Source organism: Leptonychotes weddellii, chromosome 15 (assembly GCF_054177405.1).
Source record: "Leptonychotes weddellii isolate Sample4059 chromosome 15, ASM5417740v2, whole genome shotgun sequence".
Classification (NCBI taxonomy): Eukaryota; Metazoa; Chordata; class Mammalia; order Carnivora; family Phocidae; genus Leptonychotes; species Leptonychotes weddellii.
Genome location: NC_138383.1, coordinates 21,652,960 through 21,678,723, shown reverse-complemented (window position 1 = coordinate 21,678,723; position 25,764 = coordinate 21,652,960). Strand labels below are relative to the sequence as shown.

The window sequence follows — 25,764 nt, the reverse complement described above, 5'->3', positions numbered from 1 at the left end:
CGGGGGGTGGTTGACGTCGTGACGTCAAGACCCCGACTCCCGTCAGAGGGGTTCCTTCTGCTCAAGAAGGCTGCCACCCGGCCACAAGCACTGAAGCTCTGCCCTCCTAGGGAGAAAACTGCCCCTCAACCCTCCAAGGCCGCAGACGGGGCTCCAGGGGCTCCATGGCGCCACTCACACTTACTGTCACCCTAGAAAGATGGAAGGGAGTGAAAACCGAAACCAGCCGCACCTCTGCCTGCCCAAGGTCCTTTCTGAAGAGTGGAAGCCTGAATTTGGGGAACCCGAAGGCCCAACTGCCCCTAATTGCCCTCCTTCACTCCAGGGACTCACCAGCGGTAGCAGCCGGCGTCGGCGGCAACAGCAACAGGGCAGGGCAAGGGAGAGGGGCGGGGCTAAACACCCAGGGCAGAGCTGATCCCATCTGGTCCCGCCCATACGTCACAACGGCTACCAAGCCCCGCCCCCGCCGTGGTGCTTGCTGGGACTTGTAGTGCTCAGGTGAATGGGCACCCGAGTGCTTAGCAGCCCTATGGGGTTTTCGCCCATCCCGAACAGCTCCCCAAGGAGCCTGTTTCTTCCCCTAGAATGAGACGTTTACTTATCTTGAAAAAAAACCCCAGAACTTTATTTCTTTCAGTCCTGAACAAGAAAGGGCCATCGAGAGGTCATCTTCATTTTTCTCCTGCCTCTAGATAGCACTTCACTAAGAGCGGTACAGATGAGACCCCCTTTGGCATTTAATCATCCTTCCGCCTGCCCCTAAAGGAGACCCAGCAATCTCCCTGGATGCCCCCATTTCTGTGTTTCATCCTTCCCTTTCTATAAAATTATTTTTTAGCATTAGCTCTGTCAAGGTGGTGTTCGTCCTAATTGTAGTAAGAATAAACTCAGAATCCTGCTAAGTCAGTTTAGAGGGAATTCTTTACCCTTGATAACTGATCAATCCCTGGCCTGTCTTCAGCAAGAATCCTGTTAAGTCGGTTCAGCAGTAATCTCCCCCGCCCCTACCCTTGATGTCTTCTCTTAGTAATTTTCCATCCACTTGTCCTTACTGTATTTGGAGTTGAGCGCAATCTCTCTCCTCTATTGTAATGTCCCTATGGCAATACTCCTGGATAAAGTCTCTCTTACTGGTTTAACAAGTGTCAGAATAATTATTTCTTTAACACCGCACATTCTATCTATGGATGGTTAAATTTAGAAGTGCCTCTTCTCCAAGGAGTAGCATCCTTCTAAATCTGGGAAGAAACTTTCTATGCAGTCTAACTGGGGAATTTATGCCCCTGAAGACACTTTATGTTTCAGGCAGGAGAATGAGCATTCCTTATACTGCCTTATCACAAAATTGGTGGCATTCAACTGAGAAGAATGGATGGCGGGAAATAATAAGTAAACCAGTAAACTGCTGGGCATTCTGTTGAAAGTTCAAATCACCTTCTGCGTTACCAAAATTATGCTCTTCCATTTTAAACTCTGCCTATAGGGATAAGTGTCCTCAGTATCCTGGATACATCTCCTTTAATTTTACTTAGTAGCTTTTTAAAAAGCCCTTAGAATTGACACCTCCTACACCCACACACCTTACTGTCCATATTAACAGAACTATTTCATGAAACTTTTGCCTGGATGTTAAAAATGCAAATGAATCCATTGTGCATTTTAGGAGTCACCTAGAAGAACCACTGATTTTTTTTTAAAGATTTTATTTATTTATTCAATAGAGAGAGCTAGCGAGAGAGGGAACACGGGAGAGCTGGAGACGGACAAGCAGGCTCTCCACAGAGCAGGGAGCCCGAAGTGGGGCTCGATCCCAGGACGCTGGGATCATGACTTGAGCCGAAGGCAGACACTTAACTGAGCCACCCAGGCATCCCTGAACCACCAATTCTTCAATAGAAAGCATCACATGATGATAGTTCTATACTTTTCAAGACTCTTAGAACCCCTGGCCTCAAAATCCTTGCTTGGCTGTGTCCACCAATCCTAAGCTGTTACATCACGACTCTTACCCTATCCTACTCCACTTTTGCCTTTACCCTCACATTGAAAGATCCACCCCCTTCCCCAAACCAAACTTCAAAGTCTCAATAAATACCACTATTTTGTCCTTCTGCCTCTGAGCTGCTATTACAACTTTGCCAAGACAGTGTCCTTCCTCACTAAGGTAAGAATAATCTCAGTTTTTTTTTTTTTTTTGAGGTGGGGAGGGGCAGAGGGAGAGAGAGAATCCTGAAGCGGACTCCCTGCTGAGCGCGGAGCCGAACACGGGGCTGGATCCCAAGACACTCAGATCATGACCTGAGCCGAAATCAAGAGTCAGCTGCTCAACCGAGCCACCCCGGCATCCCTCAGTTTTGTCTTATCAGCAGGTTGTTTTGTTGGTATTTTGGGAAGCTAAATTTGACAGCATAGAATAAAAAAAATTAATTAGTCTGATTTATTTCCAATAGGAGTGTCAAGGGAAGGCTGCAAGTACAACCGTTTAAAACTAGATATTGAAGGAATGGGAATTGATATTCAGACCTACAGAGAAAATCCTCGACTTTATCTTCAAGTGTTAGGAATTGAGAAAAAGACTGGGGCTGGGAGTAGTTATTCTGTGCCTGACACAGTAGGTTTTCTCATTGACTCCTTACAAGGGAAGCACTTTTATTATCCCCATTTCACAGATAAGACAATTGAGGCTTAGAGACATAAAGTTACTTGTGCAAGCTCACCTGGCTAGTGTCATCAGAAGGCTTTGAACCAGGCATTCTGACTCAAGCGAGTATGCTCTTAATCATGACATTCACTATACTCTTTACAAGAGTCCAGTAATCCATAAGGGAAGACCAGTGCATAAATGAATATGATACCACATGATAGTGGCTTTATAAGAGGAATTTACACAGTGATAAGGTAGCATGGAATTAATTTTAAGGTTTCAAAAAAAGGTAATAGAGAAAAAATTATTCTGAAGCCTATTAAAACAGTAAGGAAAACTTTATTTGGGCCTATTGCAATAGGAATATTACAAAAGGGGAGAGAGATTGTGCTCAGTTCCAAAAACAATGAGGACAAGTGGGGATTTATAGCCATCAAGGAGGATGAGGGAGTCAGTGGGTGGAAAATTACTAAGAGGAGACATCAAGAATGGGGGATTCTTGCTAAGCTGATTTAATAGGATTCTTACTGGCGCAGACTAGGGATTGATCAGATATCAAGAATAAGGATTCTCGGGGTGCCTGGGTGGCTCAGTCATTAAGTGTCTGCCTTCGGCTCAGGACATGATCCCAGGGTCCTGGGATTGAGCCCCGCATCGGGCTCCCTGCTCGGCGGGAAGCCTGCTTCTCCCTCTCCCTCTGCCCCTGCTCGTGTTCCCTCTCTAGCTATCTCTCTCTCTGTCAAATAAATAAAAAAACAAAACAAACAAACAAACAAACAAAAAAGAATAAGGATTCTCTCTAAGCTGATTTAGGATTTTTGCTGAAATTGGACTTAAAAGAGGACTTCAACTACCTCCATTTTGACCTCAGTCTGTCCTTTCTAATTAAGTTCTTTCCCGCCTATCTCTTAACTCAGGCAAAAGACCCTGCAGGTAAAGCATCCTGTGATGGGAACTGAAACTACCCCCATCAAGCAACAAGGACTGCCCAGAGCCAGCAGGACTCTGCATGACCAACCCCAAGACAATGATCGACCTGACCTTTACTGCCCACCTGTTTGTACCCACTGACTGTCGTCCCACATTTTCCCTATATAAGCCTGCAAGTATTTTCAGGACTTTGGAGATGGTCTTTGAAACTGTCCACTGTCTTTCTCGTGTTGGCCTCCCTGAAATAAATTCCTTTCTTGTTTCTCTATGACTCGTCTCTCTGCCTTTGGATTTGTCAGTGGTGAGTGGCAGAACCTGGTCTGTTTGGGGGCCCCAGAACCAGGTGCCCTTGCACCCTGAGCCCCAGCTACAGATTTGGCAAGGACATAGGAGGCCAAGGTTGAAGCCTAGTCAAGAAAAGGGCTCAGAGGAACCTAGCTGACTAAAGTTGGTCAAAGAGAGTCTTTGTCAAAGGAGACATTTAATTTATTTGAATACCAAACTTGGCCTGCAGAAAAGGGGATGGGAGAGAAATTTGACGTGGAGGGAGGGGGTAGTCATCTACAGTTGTGCTGTCCAGTAGAATTCTCTACGGCGATGGAAATGCTCAGTATCTGCACTATCTGATCTGGTAACCACTAACCACATGTGGCTATCGAGCGCTTGAGCTGTGGCTATTGCAACTGGGAACTGGGTTTTTTTATGGAGTTTAAATTTATTTTACAGGAGAAAATCAGATTTAATAGCATATGTATGTATGTCTGGGGAACCCACACAGACATGGAAATTCCCGATTGAACTGAAATTTATTTATTTATTTTTATTTTATTTTATTTTTTTAAAAGATTTTATTTGTCAGAGAGAGCGAGCGAGCACAAGCAGGGGGAGCAGCAGGCAGAGCAGGCAGAAGGAGAAGCAGGCTCCCTGCTGAGCAAGGAGCCCGACTGGGGACTCCATCCTAGGACCCTGGAATCATACATAACCTGAGCAGAAGGCAGCCGCTTAACCGACTGAGCCACCCAGGCGCCCCTATTTTTTTTTTTTAAGATTTTATTTATTTCTTTATTTGAGAGAGAGAGTGCACGAGCAAGGGGAGGGACAGAAGAAGAGGGAGGGAGGGAATCCCAAGCAGATTCCTCCCTGAGCATGAGCCCCACTCGGAGCTTGATCTCACGACACCGAGATCATGAACTGAGCCGAAATCAAGAGTCGGACCCTTAACCAACTGAGCCACCCAGGCGCTCCTCAGACTGCAATTTAAATAGACACATGTGATCACTGTCCTCGCTGGTGCATATCTACAGCATCTGGGTGACAGGGGTGTGGACTATGGGAAGGAGAAGAGGGAGGTAGCCTACAAGGTGTCCAAGCAGCTCTGCTGCTTAGTTTCACCTCTGCCGTCAGCTCCGGCCCTGCCCAGCTCTACCCAGTGGCAATGACTCTGGCCTTTGGACTCTAGAGTCCATGCAAAAAAGAGGGTGGGAGGAAAGTTATCCCTGAAGTTTGCTGTCTCTGTAACCGCCTAGAACTCTGCAACTGGATGCCTTACAAAGTAGAGAGAATTTCTATGCCCAGGTTTGAGAAAGAGAAGGATTGAATAATCATTGGAAAGAAGGAGACTACTAACTAGGTTGGGATGCTGTTAGGCTTTCACCATATGCAGGTCAAGTATGGTGTTTTATAAACTTGTGGAGAAATAGGAGCTAGGTATGCCTTACATTGTTTCCAGAATGTGTGGACAAACCAAGTCACCTGTTAAACACTTCAGGGAATGTTAATATTTAAAGGTGGTCCCTGTAAGAATTTGGGAGGGCTATCTTTGTTTTTAAAAACTGCATTAAGTAAAACAAAAAAAGAGAGAGACATTTCATAATCCCACCCATATTTTCAAAACTGTTGTCTGCAGAGAAAAATCTGTTGGACACCCTTCCTTGATTAGCTGATATGAATTGATTCTATGATAATTATTTTACAACTCTGTGAATTGTAGGTAACTGATAGGCAAGGAATTCCTGTCTGGTCTGATAGAGGTTTGACTATTTTCCCTCCTTTCCTTGTGCGGGGGAAAAAAAAAAAGCAGTTTTTCATCCATTTACAATTTCTTTCAGCTTTCCTTTTGTCAGACAAATTGTGCTGCTTTTTTTTGAACCAGCTGAACCATCTGACTGACTAGTTCCTTCACTGACTGAGTTACATAAAATCTTTAACATGTGTACATTTTTTTAGTTGAAGATTTTATTTATTTGGGGAAGAGAGAGAGAGAAAGAGAAAGACAGAGAGACAAGATAAAGTCAGAAGCCTGGAAGCTCCATTGCTCATGGGCAAGCAGCCCATTCCCAGGGGCTCTGTTGGCCCCGACAGCTATATGTCAAAACGGGAGGGCTGGGCAGCAGTTTCTGTTTCTATTTCACCAGTAACAGTAATAAGAGTGTGTGAAGGAGGGAGTAGTGGGCTCTATGAACCCGCTGCAAGGCCTTGGTCAAGCCACTACATTTTTCTGAGCCTTGATTTCCTCTTCTAAATGCAAGGGAAATACTCGGTTATAAGAGCTTTTCTGATTTAACAGGAACTCTGATTCTGTGATTGTACACACTTCCACAACATTCCTTCATACCTTGTAGACTTAAAGCAAAAAAATCAAAATCAAATAAAATCTGGGGGTATGGGAAAAAAAAAATCTTCTAAGAATCTTTGTCTCATTTCCACTCCCTATCCCATCCTCAGTACATATACCAAGACTTTCTCTGGCACAGACAAAAGTGGGACTCTCTTTTTTTTCCCCATTAACGACTTAGAGGAAGAGTCCCAAACTGAGGAAAAGAGTCTTGGGTGTCAATTGTAGAGCAAACAACATTCTGAGGATTTTGTTATTGTCTTATTATTCAGTCAGGTAAATGCTTTAGGAACAAAAAGACAGTGAAAACAAGTTTCACACCTATGTCCTGCAGTCCCGCTTGCACTCTTGCCTCTTGAGCTCGGGGGAGGGGACACAGTCCCAATTTTCTGCCCACTGGAAGGGAGACTCCAACACACTCCTTCAAACTTTCACACCCAGGCCCAGAAAAACCCTTGGCGTTTGCCTTGGGGATTTGTCTTCTTTTTCCTTTTTAAGATTTATTTATTTATTTATGAGGGTGGGGACGGGGAGAGGCAGAGGGAGAGGGAGAGAGAATCTCAAGCAGACTCCCTGCTGAGCACTGAGCCCCACGCTGGGCTCAATCTCAGGACCCTGAGATCATGACCTGAGCAGAAATCAAGAGTCGGACGCTTAACTGACTGAGCCCCCCAGGTGCCCCTGGCCTCAGGGATTTTTCTGTTTCAGGTTTGCCTGGCACAAATCACTCATGCTTTATGATTTCCTGGCTGTCACTCTGGCCCTGGAGGAGATGCCTGATAGGGCTGGAGCCTGCTTTGCTCTCCATTGGGGGCAGCTCTATGGTTCATCCCGTGTTTGTTCTTGTCATCACCCCTGAAAGGACAGGGGTGCCAGCCTCTGGCCTATTAACTCCCGCTGCAGCCAACCCTCTCATAAATAACCAGTTGTCAGGGATTTTAATGGAAATCCTCTGGAAGCTGTAAATCTTTGCAGCTCCCTCCCGCATCCTTTCCCTCATTTCCATCACAATATCACTCCGGAGGGACCCGAGACCAAAGCAGGAGCTTGGCAGAGCAGATTGGTAGGACACTGGGGAAAGAAAGAGGCGGGGTGGGGGGAGGGGAAGAGAGCTGGGACAGTTGGCTCTAGGGAAGCATCTGCCGTGGCCAGTTGATGATGGTCACCTGGGCCTCCTGGGCCCTGGAGAGGGGGCGGGGCAAGATAGCCCAGGGCCACCTGGAGGGAAGGGGGAAGAGGGAATAGGAAGAGGATAGGATGGCAGAGAGGTTTCAGGAAGAACAGCAGACCGACAGCTGGTTCCACCTCAGGCCCTGCAGAGGGTACTTAAGCATCTTGAACTAGACTTTCATTGTCCGCTTGGGGCTAAGCCATGCCTTTGCCTCTAGGCTCCTGCCTGGGCAGATCAGCAGGTTAAAAGGGCAGTGTCCTGTGCTGGCATGAAAACTTCCTCCAACTTGGGTCCAAAAGGTAACAGTTTATTTCTATGCATATGAGAGCACTCAGTAGTGAGTAACTGTCCAAATAGCTAGGCATAAAGGTTTATTATATACCAGTTTTATAAAGGGTGGGAGTTAGGGCTTCAAAATGGGCCTCTGATGAGACTTGTTTACACAATTTTTGGAGTGTCCATGCGTCCAAGGACAGAGCCTGCCTGACTGCAGATCTCCACTCACCCCCCCGAGTTTGGGGGGCAGGTATGAGGCAGAGGGCCAGCTAACTGTTTTAATTGTACATTCCAGTAGCATCAATTCAAGCATCTGGAAATCTCCAGAAGGAGAGGAATGGATATGGGCAACAAGAATCTTTGGCTCAATCCGTTTCCTAAAAACACCGTGGTTCAGAAATTTTAAATCGATCCTTTGTTTTTTCACCAATCCCGAACTAATCCAGGCAGAAACAGCTCTACCGGCTGCCAATCCTTTGCAGGCAGTCTGGCACGCATTAGTCTGGGCTTAGACAGGTGGAAACGGAAGGAAACCACAATTATCTGAATCCAGTCACTATTGATTCCCTACCTGCCAGACGACAGTCAAAATGTCGCTGTAAGAAGCCAAGACCCCAGAGCCCTGGGCGGCCCTCTCTCTCGGCCAGACCCCCCACTCTGAGATATCATGGTTTAAGAAGCCAGAGTGATTCATTGCAGGTTTTCGATTAGCTACTTTACTGTTAGAGAAGCTAAGCCCGGAGAGGTGCTATCAACTGCCCACGATGACACATGCCTGAGGTCTTGACTGGGGTCTCAATCCGGTGCTCTCTGCAGGGCTCCCCCTGGTCCTGGTTTCGGCTCTTCTCCCCTCCCAATCCCCGCCCCGGCCCTGAGTACAGGGCGGCCCCGCTCAGCGCAACCCACCCGCCTTCCCCTCCCGAGCAGCCCCGGCTTACGAGGCCGACGGTTCGAATCCGCCCGGCCCCGAGGCTCCGGTTGCGCCTGCGCACGACGCCCCGACGCCCCGACGGCGCGGGCCGAGGAGGGCGGGGACCCGCGCAGCGCTAGCGGTAGTGAGGCCCCCGAGCGCCGGGAGCGCGGCCCAGGCGTCCTCCGCGTCTCCCGGGACAACCTTGGGCGCTGCCCTCTCAGAGAGCAGGGGCGGTTAATTGGATTCGGGAGGGAGGGAGGGAGGGGAGGGGGCACGACAGCCTACCGCTGGGGCCAATCGAAGACCTAGAAAGCCCTATATGCAAATATATGAGGGCTGGGCGTACCCCAAGTTAGGAGGAGCGAGGGTTGGGCTTGCGGGTTGTCGGGCAGCCAATGGGAGAGTGTCTCCTTAATCTTTTTGAGGAGGGGGCCCTCAGGTGTGGTTGCGAGCGGTACGGGCAGCAGAGCGGGGGCAAGACGGGGAAATAGGAATCGCGGGTAAGAGCCCCCCAAACCCGGTGCTGGCCCTAGATCGTGGCCACCTAGTGTCTCCCCGCTGAAAACCCGGTCCGTCATACCCCCAAAGTCCCCCTCGATGCCCAGTTCCCCAGGGCTACCCACTCCGCCCTCGCCAATGGCGCTCTACCGCCAAAGCCACTCCCTTCCGGGTCCCTGCTCTTCCTTGGCGCAGTAGCTCATCTCTTCCCAGGCCTGTACTCGCGTTCAGCTCTCAAATACCTTCGCTCCCTTTCTCATCCTCAAAACTCCGATGCCAAGACCTTGCCCACACGCCAACTCTTCTTTTCCTAGCTCCATTTTCCCTCCTGTCCCCACTTTCCCTCACTTCCTGCCCTCCCTCGATTTCCCAAACCCGGTGAGCCCAGGGAGCTGTTCCTTAGATACCAGAGATCCCTGGGAATCGCAAAACTCTCTCTGCCTCCTTCCCCATCACTGGGTCCTTCTCCTGATCACCTTTCTTCCTTTGTCTGGAGAAATCTTCCAGAGAGACGCTTCTGTTTTGGATAGCCAGCACAGTCCTCTGCAAATAGCCCTACCCCTCCTCTCCAGCCCCCCTCCCCCTTCCAGTTATTATTTCTCACCTCCTGAAGGAGAATTCTTCTAGGCTTGAGGAATGTTCTCCTTTGGGATTTGAATGCTAGGAAAAATTAACTTATATTTGGGGATGAGGTGGGAAGGAAGCTAACCTTTATTAAGCACCAGCATGTGCCAGGCACTTCAAAAAGTTTTTTAATAGGTACACGAACCCTACTGCCATATTTTCATTTTACAATAGAGCTTTTATTTTGAACCAAGCACTGCTTTAAGAGCATTATAAATATGAACTCATTTAATCTTTTAAAATAACCCCACAAGATAGATATTATTATCCTCATTTTAGTTATGAGAAGACTGAGGTACAGAGAGGCTCAGTTTCTCACCCACAGTCACCTGCTAGTAAGTAGAGCTGGGATTTGGATCCAGATCCATCTGTCTTTGCTGGCGATACACTGAGTATTGTGCGGAAAATGGCTGGACATGAGCCTGCCCCGTAAATTGCATCTTCCTCTCAGCTTTTAGCAGAATAAAAAATGTCATCGGAGTCAGCAAGATTCTTAGTGTTTCCAGAGAATGGGGCCAGTCATTCTCAGCACTTTTTACTGGCACAGCCCTTGAGCAATTGAGCGCCCACATCCCTCCCTTGTTAGTCCATGTCTTGCTAAGAACCCATTCAGTCCCTGTACTGAGATTTCAAGGGTGGCTAGAATGGAAAGCCAAAAGACCGTAAAAAGCATCTTAATTTATCCTGCCTGCATCAAAGCTCAAAGCACTTTTCTAGATGTGAAGTTTTTCCCTTCCTAGTGGTCCTGTAATCACAGAAAAGACAGGGAATGAGGGCACACCTGAAACTAATGTAATGTTGTGCATCAACTATACTAAAAAAAAAAAGGAAATAAGGGAGGAGATATTACTTGGCTTCTTATGACATACAAAGTCAAAGAAGCAAAGCTGGAAGCAAGATCCAGAGGTCTTACCTCCACATCTTCTCCCCCCATCTACTTCGACCTTTTCCAAGAGCTGGATACTGGAAACCTTCAGAGGGATGCTTCCGGTAGGGGAATGAGGACCAAAAGATGAAAAGGCGAGGAGGTGCAGGAAAACCTATTATTTGGTTTAGGTCTTGATTACAGAAGAGAAGGGAGTCCACAGCAGACACAGTAGGATAGCTCTTCAGTGGTGTATATCGTACTACAGACTGAAAGAACAGTCCAGGCTCTGAAGGTCAGGATGAAAAAACTCGGTTAAAACTTTAAACATGTTCCACTTCGGTTAAAACTTTAAACATGTTCTACTCTCTATTCTTAATCAATCACCAAATGATTCTTTCCTCCAGTCTCTTGACACCTGTATTTGAATTCAGCCTTGCAAAAGAAAGCCCTAAATATTTTCCATGCTCAGTAGCACCTCCAGGGGTAAGAAGAGTAGTTTACCTGTAAAGCCCTTCAGAAGTGGAAATGAAATATGGTCCCTCCTTTGAGATTTTCCAAATGACCTGCAATGTGTTTGCACAAAGCCATCCCAGGGCTCATTCCCTCCCCCTGGTGGCCAATGAAGTGCATTTTCATGCTGTCTAACCAGGGTTTGGTTGGCTTTGTCTGGCTGGGGAGATCCGAGATCAAATGCCACACTAAAATGGAAGGAAACTTCAGCTGCCTCTTAGCAAGTGATTTAAAGTCACATCTCTGGGGGTACCTGGGTGGCCCATTCGGTTAAGCATCCGATTCTTTTTTTTTTTTTTATTCTTATGTTAATCCCCATACATTACATCATTAATTTTAGATGAAGTGTTCCATGATTCATTGTTTGTGCATAACACCCAGTGCTCCATGCAGGACGTGCCCTCCTCAATACCCACCACCAGGCTAACCCATCCTCCCACCCCCCTCTTTTTTTTTTTTTTTTTAAGTAGGCTCTACGCCCAGTGTGGGGCCCAATGCAGAGCTTGAACTCACCACCCTCAGGTCAAGACCAGAGCTGAGATCAAAGAATCAGATGCTTTCCCTGGGTGGCTCAGTCGGTTGGGCATCTGACTCTTGATCTCAGCTCAGGTCTTGATTGCAGGGTCGTGAGTTCAGGCCTTACGTTGGGCTCCACACTGGGCATGGAACCTACTTTAAAATAAATAAATAAATAAATAAAAGTCATTTCTCTGACTGCAGAGGCCCTTACACCAGGGTGTATGTATGGCTCAGGATGCTGGCAGCCCCCTTCACTCTTTTGTATTCTCCTTAGGCTTTGTCCTTAGAATTTAATGCCTCTCCTCCTTTGATTCCTCAAGGCTGCAAGATTACTTTTGACATTGAAATTGTTGGGCAGGAGAGTAGGTGGGGACCCCCAGGTTAGCAGGGAGTGGCTGCTGAGACTCGCAAAGAGAAGGCTGATAGAGTTGAATAAGACTTGAGAGGTCCTGGGGGGAAGCAGCTTTTGTTCTAACTCATTGCTGCTTGGGGGCCAGGGATGTGCTAAAGGAGGACGGCTCAATCCAGATGTCCATGAGGCCGGACCTCTGGCCTGAAGGAGACAAATGACCTGGGCATACAAAAATGTTCCCTCTCTCTTAATGCTACTGTAAGGAAAATAATAGCACCAGGGCACCTGTTGCTTGGTTCTTGTATCAGGGAGACCGTAGGGACGGGACTGGGGCTGACTGAAAAGTACCTAAAAAGGGAGCCACGACTTGGCTCTGTTGGATAGCTGGCATGAAGCAATGGGGCCCGACTTTCCCAAAAGAAATGGAAATTCTGGATTTTTATGAGAAGTCTTCATTGTCTGGTTATTGGCAACTACTTCTAGTTAAAACTATCCCAAGGACACACAGTGGTGGGCCAGGTGAACATTTCGGTGGGCTAGGTTCGGCATGCAACTCATGCACCCCCCACCCCAGCAAACTCAGAGCAAGATATTCTCTGTCAGGAGCCTTTGAGAGAATTCAGCAGGGATTTAGCGTTGAGGATGAAACAGGAAGGAGAGGACTGGGGGAAGAGAAAGCTGGGAGGCCAAAGGCAAAGCCAAAGTAGACGCCATGTGGCATTGACTGCTCTCCACCATCTTGCCCCTGACTCGGGTACCATTCAAGTGGCTCTCATGTCATAGATAGCCTAGAATCCAGGGGAAGGCAGCTAAGTACGCTGTGGGGACCAGTTCCTTTAGAAGTACGTGGGCTCAGCTAATTGGTCTATGTGGGGGCCCTCTCGTCGTGCAAGAGTCCACAGCATTTGATCTTTTTGCCGTTGTTGTTGTTTTTCTCTTTGACGCAGACAAGTAGCAACAGCCATGACTTGTTCTTACCAATTGGGCAAAGACTCAAAAAAGAGCAAAGACAACTCGCAACTCCAGAGGCCAAATTCAGGGTCAGTTTTCTCTCCTCAAGTTAACATTAACCTCTAGGTAAACGGAGGCTACTCCTCCAGGGTCTGGTAAACAGAAGCCGGTTGTGGAGGGCTAGGCGAGTGGAAGTGGCTGTTTACCTGGAACCAAGGGAGCAGCTCAAGGTCAAGATTTCATGCACCTTAGTCCTCTTGAACAAGAATGTCCTTGTTCACTGGGAAAAGGGACTCACAAGGCCCAGGTGTCATTGGTTCGTTGTGCCACGTACAACGCTTTCTCCCCCTGCTCAGGTGTCGCCATAAAGGGGCTTGGCTATGAGTGGCAGCCCTCTTGAGCAAGAGAGAAACCCGCAGTGATCCTTGGCTGACCTAATAATGCTGCCCTTCCTCTTGGCGATGGTTGTGAGCATTCAGTGCGATGGTGTATGGGATAACTCTTTGAAAAACATAAAGAAGTACATTCATATAAGGGCTTATTATTAAGTTATTCCTAGGTAGCCTCCAAGTTAGAGCCCTCCACTCCCCAATTTTGGTTTGGGAAAGGGGCAGAGAGACGTGGAAGGGTGCAGTAATGGTAAAAACATGGCCCATAGGTACAAAACGTCAGAATTAGCAGGTGTGGGTACGAAGGAAATGTGATTCCCATGAGATTGTGTGAGTCTGTTGGGCCTGCTGTTATCATGTATTGCTGGTGGTAATCCAAATTGTTGGAGTCCCTCTGGGAAACAACATGGCGATATAAATAGATAGATAGATAGATAGATAGATAGATAGATAGATAGATAGATAAAACCAGAAGCTATATAATTTTTATATTAACCTAGTAATCCTGGTTCTGGATATATATCTTAAGAAAAATAATCCTCAAGAAGTAAAAGGCCTTCTATACACGAAAGTGCGCATTTCAGAGCTATTAATATAACAGCAAAATTGGAAGCAACTTACATAGCCAGCAATAGGGCAATGGTCAGTTAAATTCAGGCACATTCCTTCAGTGGGGTTTTATTACACAGCCATTAAACACTGGAAACAAGTAAACTTTGTCACCACCAAAAGGAAGTTTCTGATATGATATTAAGTGTGTGGGGGAGGGGGAAGCAGATAGAAAATGGTTTCTATAGTATGGTTACAATTATAGAAGAATAATTATACTTAGAAATTAAGAATCAAAGAGAATATGCAAAGGGGGCAAAGTTGCTCTTCCAGGGTAGGAAAGCCACATGTGATTTCTCACCCTATCCTTTTCTAAACTCCCTTTAATGTTTTATTATTTCATTATAATAAATTATCATACAGATATTACTATCTTTTTTTAAAAGCCAAAGAATTGATAAGGGAAGAACAGGTAGTAAGTAGCAAAGGCATCAAAGGACAGGGGTTGCCGTGGTGAGGAGGTTGGCAGGGTTTGGGGGGTAAAGAGGAGGAGGAGCCCCAGAAAATTGGCTTCATGGTCATAGAAGCCTTGGATGTGAAGGAGATGGATCCGTTGATTGGATCTGGGCTCTTCTGGGTTACCCAAAGGCACACTAAGCACATTCCTAAGGATTATTGAAACAGGGGCATTAAAAACCATTAAAGAATTTGATATTTGAAATTTCAAGCAAACAACAAAGAAGTCATCATGGGAATGGTGGGCGGGACAAGGACTTTGCTAGACTTCCTTATTGGTATTTTTACCATTTGGTCTTGTTTTTGTGTTGAATTAAATCAGGGAGATGCTGTGCCTTTTCTTTGGGTGGGATCTCTGAAGGTCTCCGTCCGGCCCTGGGCTTGAATTGTGTTCAGTCAGCTACGTATTGACCCTGTGCTCCAAAGCTAACTTTGCATTCAGCATCAGCAGCAGGTTGGGCATGGGAGGTTCCGTGTAGTGTCGAAACAGTTAACAGACCTCCTCAGAGCACCTCATCTGCACCCACTGGGACTAACTCCCTCAGTTGGGAAGGCTTAGGGCTTGGTTCTGAGGCTGTCTCCAGACACTCACTCACTTTAATAAGATTGTTTACCAGGTGGTGCCATGCAAAACCTCTCAGCCTGCTCCTGAAAATTCCAGGAGGGCAAAAACCAAAGCCAGGGTTGGCTGAGTGAGTCCCCAGGGTTAGAGTCCCCAAGGGCAAGGTGGAATCAGCTCTCTCCCTCAGCTTGTACCAACCGTGGAGGTGGGGTGACATTTTCTACACGGCAATCAGCGCCTGGTCTCAGAGTGGGCCTACCACCCACATGAGCAAGGGAGGGGGTCCCCCTGCAGGCAGATCCAAGTAACTGCTGCTCCCTCTGCTCTCTCCCCAGGGTGCGCAGGGATTTCCCCAGAGCCTCCTCCCAGGCTGGGGAGATGCTCCAGTGGCTGCCTTTGGATGGCGAGGAAGGGGCAGACTTGGAAGAGCGGGAGGACAGTTCCCAAGAAGATCCGAAAGAAATCATCACCCTGGCTTTCGTGAGCGAGAACACTGGGGCGCAAGAGGGGCTTCAGAATGCCCAGCAGCAAGGCAAGAAGAAGAGGAAGAAAAAGAGGTTAGGACTAAAAGACGGGGAATGGGGATCCATGTTGTTGGGAGCAGAAGGGACCTGGAGGGGAGGGGACCTTGGTCACTAACGAGAAGTTAAAGAGATGTTGTGTGCTGGGACCTTCAAAATCACACCCTTTCAGTTCATATGAGAAGAATCCACCTGATGATCTGTTTGATTGATTGATTGATTGATTGAAGATTTTATTTATTTATTTGTCAGAGAGAGAGAGAGAGCACAAACAGGGGGAGTGGCAGGCAGAAGGAGAGGGAGAAGAAGGCTACCTGCTGATCAAGGAGCCCAATGCGGGACTCAATCCCAGGACCCTGGGATCATGACCTGAGCCAAAGGCAGAAGCTTAACTGACTGAGCCACCCAGGTGTCCCTGATGATCAGTTTTATAGAATCAAATAATGGTGTGTGTAATCTCAAACTACACCTTGTCCTAATCTTCATTCTATTTGTGTTTAGAGTGCTTTTTTTTTTTTTTTTAGTTGTATGGGAAGAGACAATTTCCTCATTTTAAGGAAGTGCTTATTGTCCTGGGAACTTAGTACATTTTAAAAATAATGAAACTGACGCTGACTTCTTAGGATCTGCCTGTGGCTTCTGCGTTCTGGTTTCTACTTACTATTCCGTCACACCTTGCTCCTTTCGGGGACAACGAATCACTCCTCAGACTCACTGATGCTGGAAAGCTTGTCCACTTTCTAACTCACCACTTCCCTTAGTGGGGGGCAAGAGGAGGGAGACCATGAAGTAACTTGGCCCAAACATTTTTCACTTCCCGTTCCTGATGGGCCACTGGAGTGAAAGGATCGAGGAGGTGAGGATGTTCATATGAAGCTGAAGCAGAAGTAGTTACAACCGCAGTACAGAATTTCTGCCTCCGCGTGGGGCACTGGTGGAGTCCCTGTCTTCCCCCACTCTGCGACCCTTGGGATTCGTGTCTTTAGTCATGGGGGGTAGTCAGACCAGGCTCAGTGTGGCAGGATGGGTTTCATGCAGCCCCGCCCGGGACCGGATGCTTCTGGGTGTGGTCATCTGTTCTGGCAAGTGTGTCTGTCTGTCTTGCTTTCCTTTTTCTCTTTCCAGATGATTGGTGATCAATCTCTCCACCTGCCGATATGAGAGCGGTGAGCACCTGCATTCAAGGGATCCACGATGGGGACCCAGTGGATTACCCCCAAAGGGTTGGGAAGGGTTACTCTTGTATATTCTTGAGGATGGAAAGGGGGTGTCTCCACATCCCGTTGTTTCCTTCCTCAATGAACTATTTGAGGAAGTTGGGAATCTCATTCCAAGGAAATGTGGGTTTTGACCACAGTGGTGTATATTTCAGCTCTCTATAGTTCCTCTGTAGGGTTATTTGGGAATCTGATTTGTAGAGAAGGCAGCTGTTTCTCCTTGTTAGAGCACGAGTTAGAGACTGGCAGTCCACAGGCTGAAGATGACCTACAGACCTATCTCGAACTACAGAGCAGCCTTATCATTGTATGGATTTCAAATCTGAATGTTTTACACTGGTCCTGACTCCCCTGGGTCACCATGGGCACTTCTTCCTTTCCAGGCCCTCAAAGGCGTTTGAATCTGTGCTGGAGTCAGCTCCCAGTTACTAATGCTAACAGGGACAGGGAAAGAAGGATGTGATAGCATGTATGTGGTTTTGAAATGCATTGTATACTTTTTTTTTTGTCAATTTACCTTCCTAATTAAGCTTGGCTCTGGCTGATGTTAAGGATTAGTTTATATTCCCTGAACATTCTGTGCTTAGTGTTTGGAGGAAAGCCAGAAGCCTACTTCCTGGCAAGGGGAAACCAGGGCGGGTAAAACATTCTTCCCAGATAACCTTCTGTGGGGTTCACCGGGTATTGGCTGTGTGCCTCAGTAGCTCTTCATGTTCCTTTCTTGGCAATGGTGTGTTCAGACCAGGCAAGATGGCTTCCAATCCCAACGAGCTGCGGTGTCTCTCTTCAGTGCGGGGTCTGTGAGCATCTAAAAGCATAACCTCCCCACCCCGTGCTCCTCCCCCACTCCCTGGGCTAACAGGCCTTTCTTTTTCCACCTCCATGGCAGTGCGTAGGGCCGCCCAGCGGTATGGCCTTCAAGAGGGAGGGGAGGCCAATGACTGGACTCTCTACTGGACGGACTACTCAGTGTCGCTGGAGAGGGTGATGGAGATGAAAAGTTACCAGGTATTGTCCGGGGCAGAGCTGGGTCTCAATAGAAGTGTGGCATCTACCCAGTGGGCCCCCCCCTTTTAGGACTGTCCCCCGAGGGGATCTCATGGGTACTCCCATGGCCCCCGTTGTTCATGAATTCTGGCTTCCTTTGCAGAAAATCAATCACTTCCCTGGAATGAGTGAAATCTGCCGCAAGGACTTGCTGGCCAGGAATATGAGCCGCATGTTAAAGATGTTCCCTAAGGATTTCCACTTCTTCCCTAGGACCTGGTGTCTTCCTGCTGAGTGAGTGCCCACCTGTGTTCCCTTTTGCACTACCCACCCCCGATTTCCATTTCCCTCTTGCTCGGGATTTCCGGTGCTACTTTCCCTCGCCAAAGGATCTCCCATCTCTTTCTTCCTTTCTTGGAAGAGAAGGGATTAAGGGTGTGTCCAAGGTTGAGAGAACACAAAGCTCTGCTATAAAAAATTAGATGACATTTAGGGGCTGGGTGCCTTGGAGCCTGCGCCTGCAGTTGGGATGAGAATTTGTTCTGACCCTGAACACTGTTGATTTTGAACTTGTTCCAACCTTTTAACTGTGCAGTTACTGAATTTTTAAGGACCCTGAGCACTTCTGGAGGGAGTGAGATAATGGTTAGTGCCCAGATTAGGAGCCAGGAGGGACACCTGGCCTCTGTTCCATGGCAGGACCATGGATGGCAGCCAGCCTTTCCCAGTCTTCTGCCTCACTCTATCCATCTTGAAACTGGGCATCCATGCTTAGTACGCAAAATGCTCTGGACCACACCAGCAAGAAACAGAGGGAGTGTGAGATGACATGAACGTGACCTGGGTACAGTCTGGTCTTTGGGATGAGGAGGAGGGGGGCAGAGAGGCATTGCCATTGGAATTCTATTCACATGGTGAGAATCCCACTCTGTCCTCTGTGCCCAGTGCTTTTCCAAACCAAGAGCCCCAGGATTCCCAGACTTCCCTAGCTTGTCCAGAACAACTTTCAGGACTCATAAGCAACTTAGAAGGAAACATGTTTGCCTTCAGGCCAGTGGGCACCTCCAGATTTCAGTGGCCACTGAAGAACATTGCAGTGAAGGGACGTCGCCAGGGGTCACCATGCCAATGAGTTCCAATGCAAAACAAGAAGTGTAGCAAGACTGAGATTTAGAATGCCTTAAATCGGTCTCCTTCTTCTGAAGATACTTTCTTCAGAGTGTGTTCAAGGATAGTAGTTGCGCTCTGATACTCTGGCTGGAGTGGAGGTGTTCCCGGGGAAGAGCTGAAGCCTACAGTAGGGGAAGAGACTGATTGATCCAAGGTCACACCGCCGGTCAGGGCTAGAGCCACGTGCAGAACTCCACATCTCCTATCTGCAAACCCAGGAAGCCAAAATACTTGGATCGCAGCTACCTTCACGGGCATGCAGCACGTATCAGCACCTTGCCTGCCTTCTGTCACGTAATTAACCACCACAGAAGACAGGTGTCCTTATCCTCATTGTGTAGATGATGGAATTGAGGCTTAAAGAGGTCAAGTCCTTGCACAGGGTTACACAGTTGGTGAGTGGTGTCACCTGGGTTTAAATCCAGGCCCGAGTTCCCTCCGAAGCCCACACTCTCTCCACCATGTGTGCATGTGCATGGCTGTCTCTCTTGTTTCCAGATCTCCTGACATGTGTCTGTTGACTCTGGAGCTTTGTCACATTAGATAGCTTTAGTGTTTTTGTTGTTGTTGCCTTTTTTTTTTTTTTTTTTTAAATAAAGAGCTAGCCTTCCTTTTCACTCCTCCCCCCGCTAACAGTGTATCTCGTTCCCTCCCTGCTGCTCTGGTAGCTGGGGGGATTTGCAGAACTACAGCAGGTCAAGAAAAAATAAGACTTACATTTGTAAGCCGGATTCGGGCTGCCAAGGGAGAGGTATATTCATCACCCGGACAGTGAAAGATATCAAGCCAGGAGAGGATATGATCTGTCAACTCTATATTTCAAAGGTACTTCTTCATTGTGATCATTTCTTTCTCGCCCACAACAACCTCAGGCTCTAGCTCCGCTGCACTATGGGAAATGAGGCAGGTGACGGGCAAAGCCGAGTCCTGTCTTCTGCCTTGAAAGTTGTCAAACCAGGCCTTCTGACCAGGGATGGGACATGTGTCTGGGCCAGAGCATCCCTCACCCTTGTACCCTGGTAGCTGGTCTGGCCTTACTAGGCTGGCCCGTCACCTCTAGAGATGACAGCTGGAGGGCACCTTTAGTCTGTGGTTGTCCCACTTCATTTGGGAGAGGGCAGTAGTCCTGGAGGGATCATGGTGACCGGCTTTGCTCCATAGCTGGAGGTCAAAGGTCACAGTGGCATATAGCCCACCGCAGGGAGGGAGCCCTCTGGAAGTGTGCGTGGACTAGAAAGGACTGGCCAGGATTGCAGGAAGCACTCTTGCAGAACGGCCATGTAACACAGCCCTAGATGGTGACAACATGTCCTTCATCACGGGGCTTTTAATGTTTTTTAAAGATTTTTTGGGAAGATTTTATTTATTTATTTATTTATTTGAGAGAAAGAGAGAGCACACAAGCAGAGGGAGCAACAGAGGGAGAGGGAGAAGCTCCCTCAGCAGGGAGCCCGAAGTGGGGCTCGATCCCAGGACCCTGGGATCATGACCTGAGCGGAAGGGAGCCGCTTAACCGACTGAACCACCCAGGCGCCCCATCACAGGACTTTTTCATGTTACTTTGCTTGGTTGTCAGGAGGTCTCTGGGAGGCAGTTTCTTGTGCTGTAGGAAACTGAGGCACAGTGGGGTTTAGTGACTCCCACAGGTCAAGTCGCCTTGTCCTCCTCCCTGGCCCCAGCCAAGTCCGCACTCTGTAGTACCAGGCAAAACCAAGATCAGGCACTAATCTTCAAGTCTGAATCTCTCCTCTGAGGCTTATGTGACTTTTCTTCCCTCCTCGCAGCCCTTTATCATTGATGGGTTCAAGTTCGACCTACGGATTTATGTGCTGATGACCTCCTGTGACCCTCTGAGGATTTTTGCATACAACGAAGGACTAGCACGCTTCGCCACCACCTCTTACTCCCACCCCAGCACAGACAACCTGGTGAGCTCAGGGGATGTGCCCTGCCCCTTCCTCCTTAGGGGGATGAAAAATCCCAGTTCAGTCCACATTCTCAAGGCACTGTGGACATGGCTGTCATTGGTTGAAACTTACTATGTGCCAGGTTGCAGACGTCCAGACATCCTTTCCTTTAGCCCTCTTAGGAGCCCTCAGAAATAGAGATTATCATCTCCATTCTACAAATGAGGAAATGAAAACTCAGAGTTGAAGGAACTTGTCCAAGGTCACAGAACTGGGAAGAGATGAGGCTGCGACTCATGGCCAGATCTGCCCTACTGCAAAGCTAGTGCCCCAGATCTGTGGTGCTGGAGGAGAGAAGGCCATGGGCGAGCCCCCGTCTTTCCCCCACCCCCTTCCTGCACTCTATGACCCCCCGGGATTCCTGAAATGTCTCCCAAGCAGTGAACCACCCAATCTCAGGAGTAGCTGGACTCTCTTCTACCCCAGGCTGAAGGCTACCATTTTACTTCCTCTGTTTTACCAGTTTAAGTAAGCCCCAAGACTTTCCCTCTTTTCCATCTCTTTAAGCCACAGGGGAGGGCACAGAGAAGAAGCAGGAGGCCTGCCCTACCTCCTGACCCCACAGACTTGTGTCTCTTTCCCCAGGATGATATCTGCATGCACCTGACTAATTATTCCATTAATAAGCACAGTTCCAATTTCATTCGAGATGCTCACACCGGAAGCAAGAGGTAAGGCGGCTGCCTCACTTCTCTCTCCTTGCCCTGCCAGGCTCAGAGCTCAGACCCAGCCCGTCCCTGTCAGTGTTTCCATCTTGGGTCGCATGGGCTCAGCAAATATTTCTTTGCCTCCTTATTCTCTGCCCTCTGGCTGTTAATCATTAAAAGAAGGCTACATCGTAAACCCTAGGAGGTTGGGAGGAGGAGAGATGAACATCCCCAGCAGGATACACACACACACACAACACATACACCCCCAAACATACGCTTCTTACACTGGGCCCTTCTGACATTTCCAAACCAGTAGATATTTATCGATTCTTAGTCTGCCAAGGGAGAAGGACATGTCAGGCCATTGTTCCTTTGGCCTGTGGTTTTCTGAGGTGTTGCTCCAACAGAGATTCTCGAATGATAGGTCATGCTGCCTGGTGTGGGCTCACTGTGGCTAGCTGGCTTTGAGATTCCCCAGAAGGGGAGAAATGGGAAGATTTCATGAGTGTCTTCCCAGTTATTACATTCATGTTATTGTCTGATCCTGTGTCATTTGAGTTTTAGGAAAAAGGGGGAGCTGGAGGAAGTGAACATGGCCAGGTACGAGGGGAAGGGAAGGCGGTACCTACTAAGGCCCCCGGTGGTGGTGGGGCTCGTGCTGGGGGCTCTGCGCATTTTTCCCCCATTGCACCTTTTTTTTTTTTTTTTTAAAGATTTTATTTATTTCTTTGACAGAGAGAGAGCTAGCGAGAGCAGGAACACAAGCAGGGGGAGTGGGAGAGGGAGAAGCAGGCTTCCCGCCGAGCAGGGAGCCCGATGTGGGACTCGATCCCAGGACCCTGGGACCATGACCTGAGCCGAAGGCAGACGCTTAACGACTTCCATTGCATCTTCCCCACACTATGACAAAGGCGTCGTAATCTGCCCTTTGCAGGTGCAGAACTATGAGTTAGGTACCATCTCCATTTTACAGACAAGGAAACTGAGTCTCTGAGAGGTTAAGCTGCCCAAGGTCACATGGCCGTAAATGCTAGAGCGGGATGAGAAGGCAGGTCTGTCGGATTGCGAGGCGCATGCTCTGTCCCCCACACCGGGCTTCAAAGGACTGATAAACACGCAGTCGGTTTGGCTTCAAAGCATCAGAGAGGCACGTGAAATTTCACAACTCCCCTGGTGGCAGACTTCCAAAAAGCAAATGGAAAAGCACTGGCTGAAGCCTGCTTGAAGGGGAGGTCTCCCCTGTTCCAGAGGGCGCCAGCACCCGTCTTGCCCGAAGCTCTCCCACCTCCTGGGCTCCCCACCCGGCCGGCGGGCACCAGCTCAGCCTCCTTCGCTGCTGTGGCCCGGGCCCAGAGCCGTGCTCAGTGAGGCCTGGCTTTCAGGCCCGGCCCTGCCTCTCACCAGCTGAGTCCGCCTGGGCCAGTGTCTTCAGCTCTCTGAGCCCCCGCCCCCTGGTGTGTAAGGTGAGGGCAGCGAGATGCCCTGTCCTGCCCTCCCCTGTCCTACGTGCCCTGCCCAGCTCCCAGGGTCACTCTGAGGCTCAAATGACCCGTGATAGCCGCGGGGACACTGCCTGTGGTTACTGTGATTTTTCCTCAGTCCGAAGGCATGTAACCTAAGGGCCCCCACTTCCCTCCTCTTATGAGAAGACACCCCGATGACAGGCTTTGGGCTCTCAGGCCACGACGGAGGGCGTGTTAGGGGGTGCCGGGACTCAGGGGAGAGTGTGTAGTATTGTTCGGCCGCCCTGCACCCCCTCCTGCCTTCCTCCTCTTTTTCCTCACCTCTCTCCCCTCCAAGGTGAGGCCTTGCCCCCCCTGCTCCGCTCCCCTGGCCTCCACCCTACCCCCTCTCCCTGAGCTCCTTGCTCCCACCCCAGCCTTCCAAACCGGCTCCCCTGCCCGGCCTCCCCCTCTCTGCCTCCGGACCTGCAGGATTAGAGAGTTTGGTGTTCTCTCACCAAAGAGAGTAGCTGGACTTTCTTCTACCCCAGGCTGAAGGCTACCATTATACTTCCTCTGTTTTACCAGTTTAAGTAAGGCCCAAGACTTTCCCTCTTTTCCATCTCTTTAAGCCACAGGGGAGGGCACAGAGAAGAAGCAGGAGGCTTCTGAATGTTCCTCCTGCAGATGTCCCCGTGTCCCTTCCTTTCCATCAGACCCAGGCCTCGCTTCAGCCTCAGACCTGATGCGTGCTCAGCCTCCTTGCTCTCCTCCCTAATTCCGGGCTTCAACCTCTCTATGCCTCCATTTTCTCATCTCTAAAATGACAGTAACATGTGAATCCTGGCTGGCCAGCCTCAGATATACCGTTAAGGACCTATCAAGATGACATGTATGAATGGGTTTCAGAAGCAATAACCCCCATGCAGGTGGATGCTGGTAGTATTCTGCATTCCGTATGCAGCGGTCTCCCCTTATCCACGGTTTCAGTTACCTGTGGTTAACTGAGGCCCGGTAGCAGATGATCCTCCTTCCGATGGATCGTGAGAAGGTCAACAGTAGCCTAACGCTATGTCACGTGCCTACGTCATTCACCTTATTTATCTCATCAGGTAGACATCTCATTATCTCCTATCATCATCATAAGAAGGGCGAGTAGAGTACTGGAGGGTATTTTGAGAGCAAGAGAGAGATGACATTCACATTACTTTTATTATGGTGTATTGTTGTAATTGTTTTATTTTATTTTTAGTTATTACTGTGAATCTCTTACTGTGCCTAATTTATAAAGTAACCTTTATTATAGATGTGCATGTATAGGAAAAACCAGTACATGTAGAGTTTGGTACTCTCCATGGATGGGTTCAGGCATCCTCTGGGGGTCTTGGAACGTACCCCCTCCTGATAAAGGGGGGCTTCTCTGCTCATTATTTCCATACCTATGTGGCTCCCAGGTGCCTAGAGCGTCAAGTTCAAACTGTTCTGCTCACTCCACTGTAATCTGACCAGACACCACTTTCCATTGTTAACCTACTACACTGGTGGTCCGCATTCTCTTTGTTGAGGACTTGCTAGGTGCCAGGCACTGGTCTAAGAAATAGACACACCACAGCCCATCTAATCCTCACAACAACACTCTAAAGTAAGAATTATTATTATCAGCATGATTTTGCATATTAGGAAACAGGTGTCAAAGGTTAAGTAACTTGCCCAAGTTTCCACAGCTAGGAGGTAGGAGAGCCGCAACGAAAACTCCTGAGTCTCTACCCTTCACCGCTAGGCCACACTGTCTGTCTGTCCACTCCGTGGTGTTCCACCAGGACACTCGGTGGTTCACATTCCATATATAGGCTTGCTCATTTCCACTTCTCCATCTTTGCTCAGCTCTAACCGAAAACATGGGAGAACATCCTTGAAGGACCTTCTGACTCGCTAGGCTTCCATGTTGCCTTCTCTGATCTGGCTCTAGGTCCTGGTCCGACCATATAGCCACTGTGCAGCCAGTCCTCTCTTTGAGCCTCTGTTTGCTCACTTAATCAGATGAGAGAATTGGGGTCCATCTCTGAGGACGAACCTGTGGAATCTGAGTCAAACCACCCACAGGAACCTTCCCATCTCTGGACTCCCACCACCCTCTGGTCAACATCAGCCATAGCCCATAACTGCTCTTGGCTTGGTGCACACGTTTATCATGTGTTCTCAATTGTACTTAAACTCCTTGAGGGTTAGAGGGGCGCCCTGGCCTCTGGGTGCCTCCATGTGCCAGGCAGGGTCCTTCTTTCTTTCTGTCCCTCCTTTTTCCTTTCACCTTTCCTCTTCTTCCTCTTCCCCATCTTCTGAGGCGATCTGCTTCTCCTTTATTTATTTATTTTTTTAAAGATTTATTTATTTGAGAGAGAGAATGAGATAGAGAGAGCATGGGGGGGAGAGGGTCAGAGGGAGAAGCAGACTCCCCGCTGAGCAGGAAGCCTGATGCGGGACTCGATCCCGAGACTCCAGGATCATGACCTGAGCCGAAGGCAGTTGCTTAACCAACTGAGCCACCCAGGCGCCCTGCTTCTCCTTTAGATGTATGAATGATATTATATGGTATTTGTCTTTCTCTGACTGACTTATTTCGCTTAGCATGATACCCTCTAGTTCTAACCACATCGTTGCAAATGGCAAGATTTCATTTTTTTTGATGGCTGAGTAATATTCCATTGTATATATCTACCACATCTTCTTTTTTTTTTTTTAAAGATTTTATTTATTTATCTGACAGATAGACAGCGAGAGAGGAAACACAAGCAGGAGGAGTGGGAGAGGGAGAAGCAGGCTTCCCGCTGAGCAGGGAGCCCGATGCGGGGCTCGATCCCATGACCCTGGGATCATGACCTGAGCCGAAGGCAGACGCTTAACGACTGAGCCACCCAGGCGCC

General features: G+C 48.5%; 2 protein-coding genes across 2 annotated transcripts in view; one reads left to right on the top strand and one right to left on the bottom strand.

Annotated features, from left to right (window-relative positions):
• Positions 1-25,764, bottom strand: part of CALCOCO2 (calcium binding and coiled-coil domain 2) — a 286,509-nt gene that overhangs the window by 11,118 nt on the left and 249,627 nt on the right. The gene's annotated exons all lie outside the window — the stretch shown is intronic.
• Positions 8,229-25,764, top strand: part of TTLL6 (tubulin tyrosine ligase like 6) — a 29,168-nt gene continuing 11,632 nt past the window's right edge. The window contains 10 exon segments of the mRNA XM_081805969.1: positions 8,229-8,236; positions 8,566-8,690; positions 15,161-15,446; positions 16,536-16,576; positions 17,517-17,635; positions 17,778-17,908; positions 19,453-19,609; positions 20,569-20,712; positions 21,337-21,422; positions 21,966-22,047. Coding sequence (XP_081662095.1) covers positions 8,229-8,236; positions 8,566-8,690; positions 15,161-15,446; positions 16,536-16,576; positions 17,517-17,635; positions 17,778-17,908; positions 19,453-19,609; positions 20,569-20,712; positions 21,337-21,422; positions 21,966-22,047 — 1,179 coding nt within the window.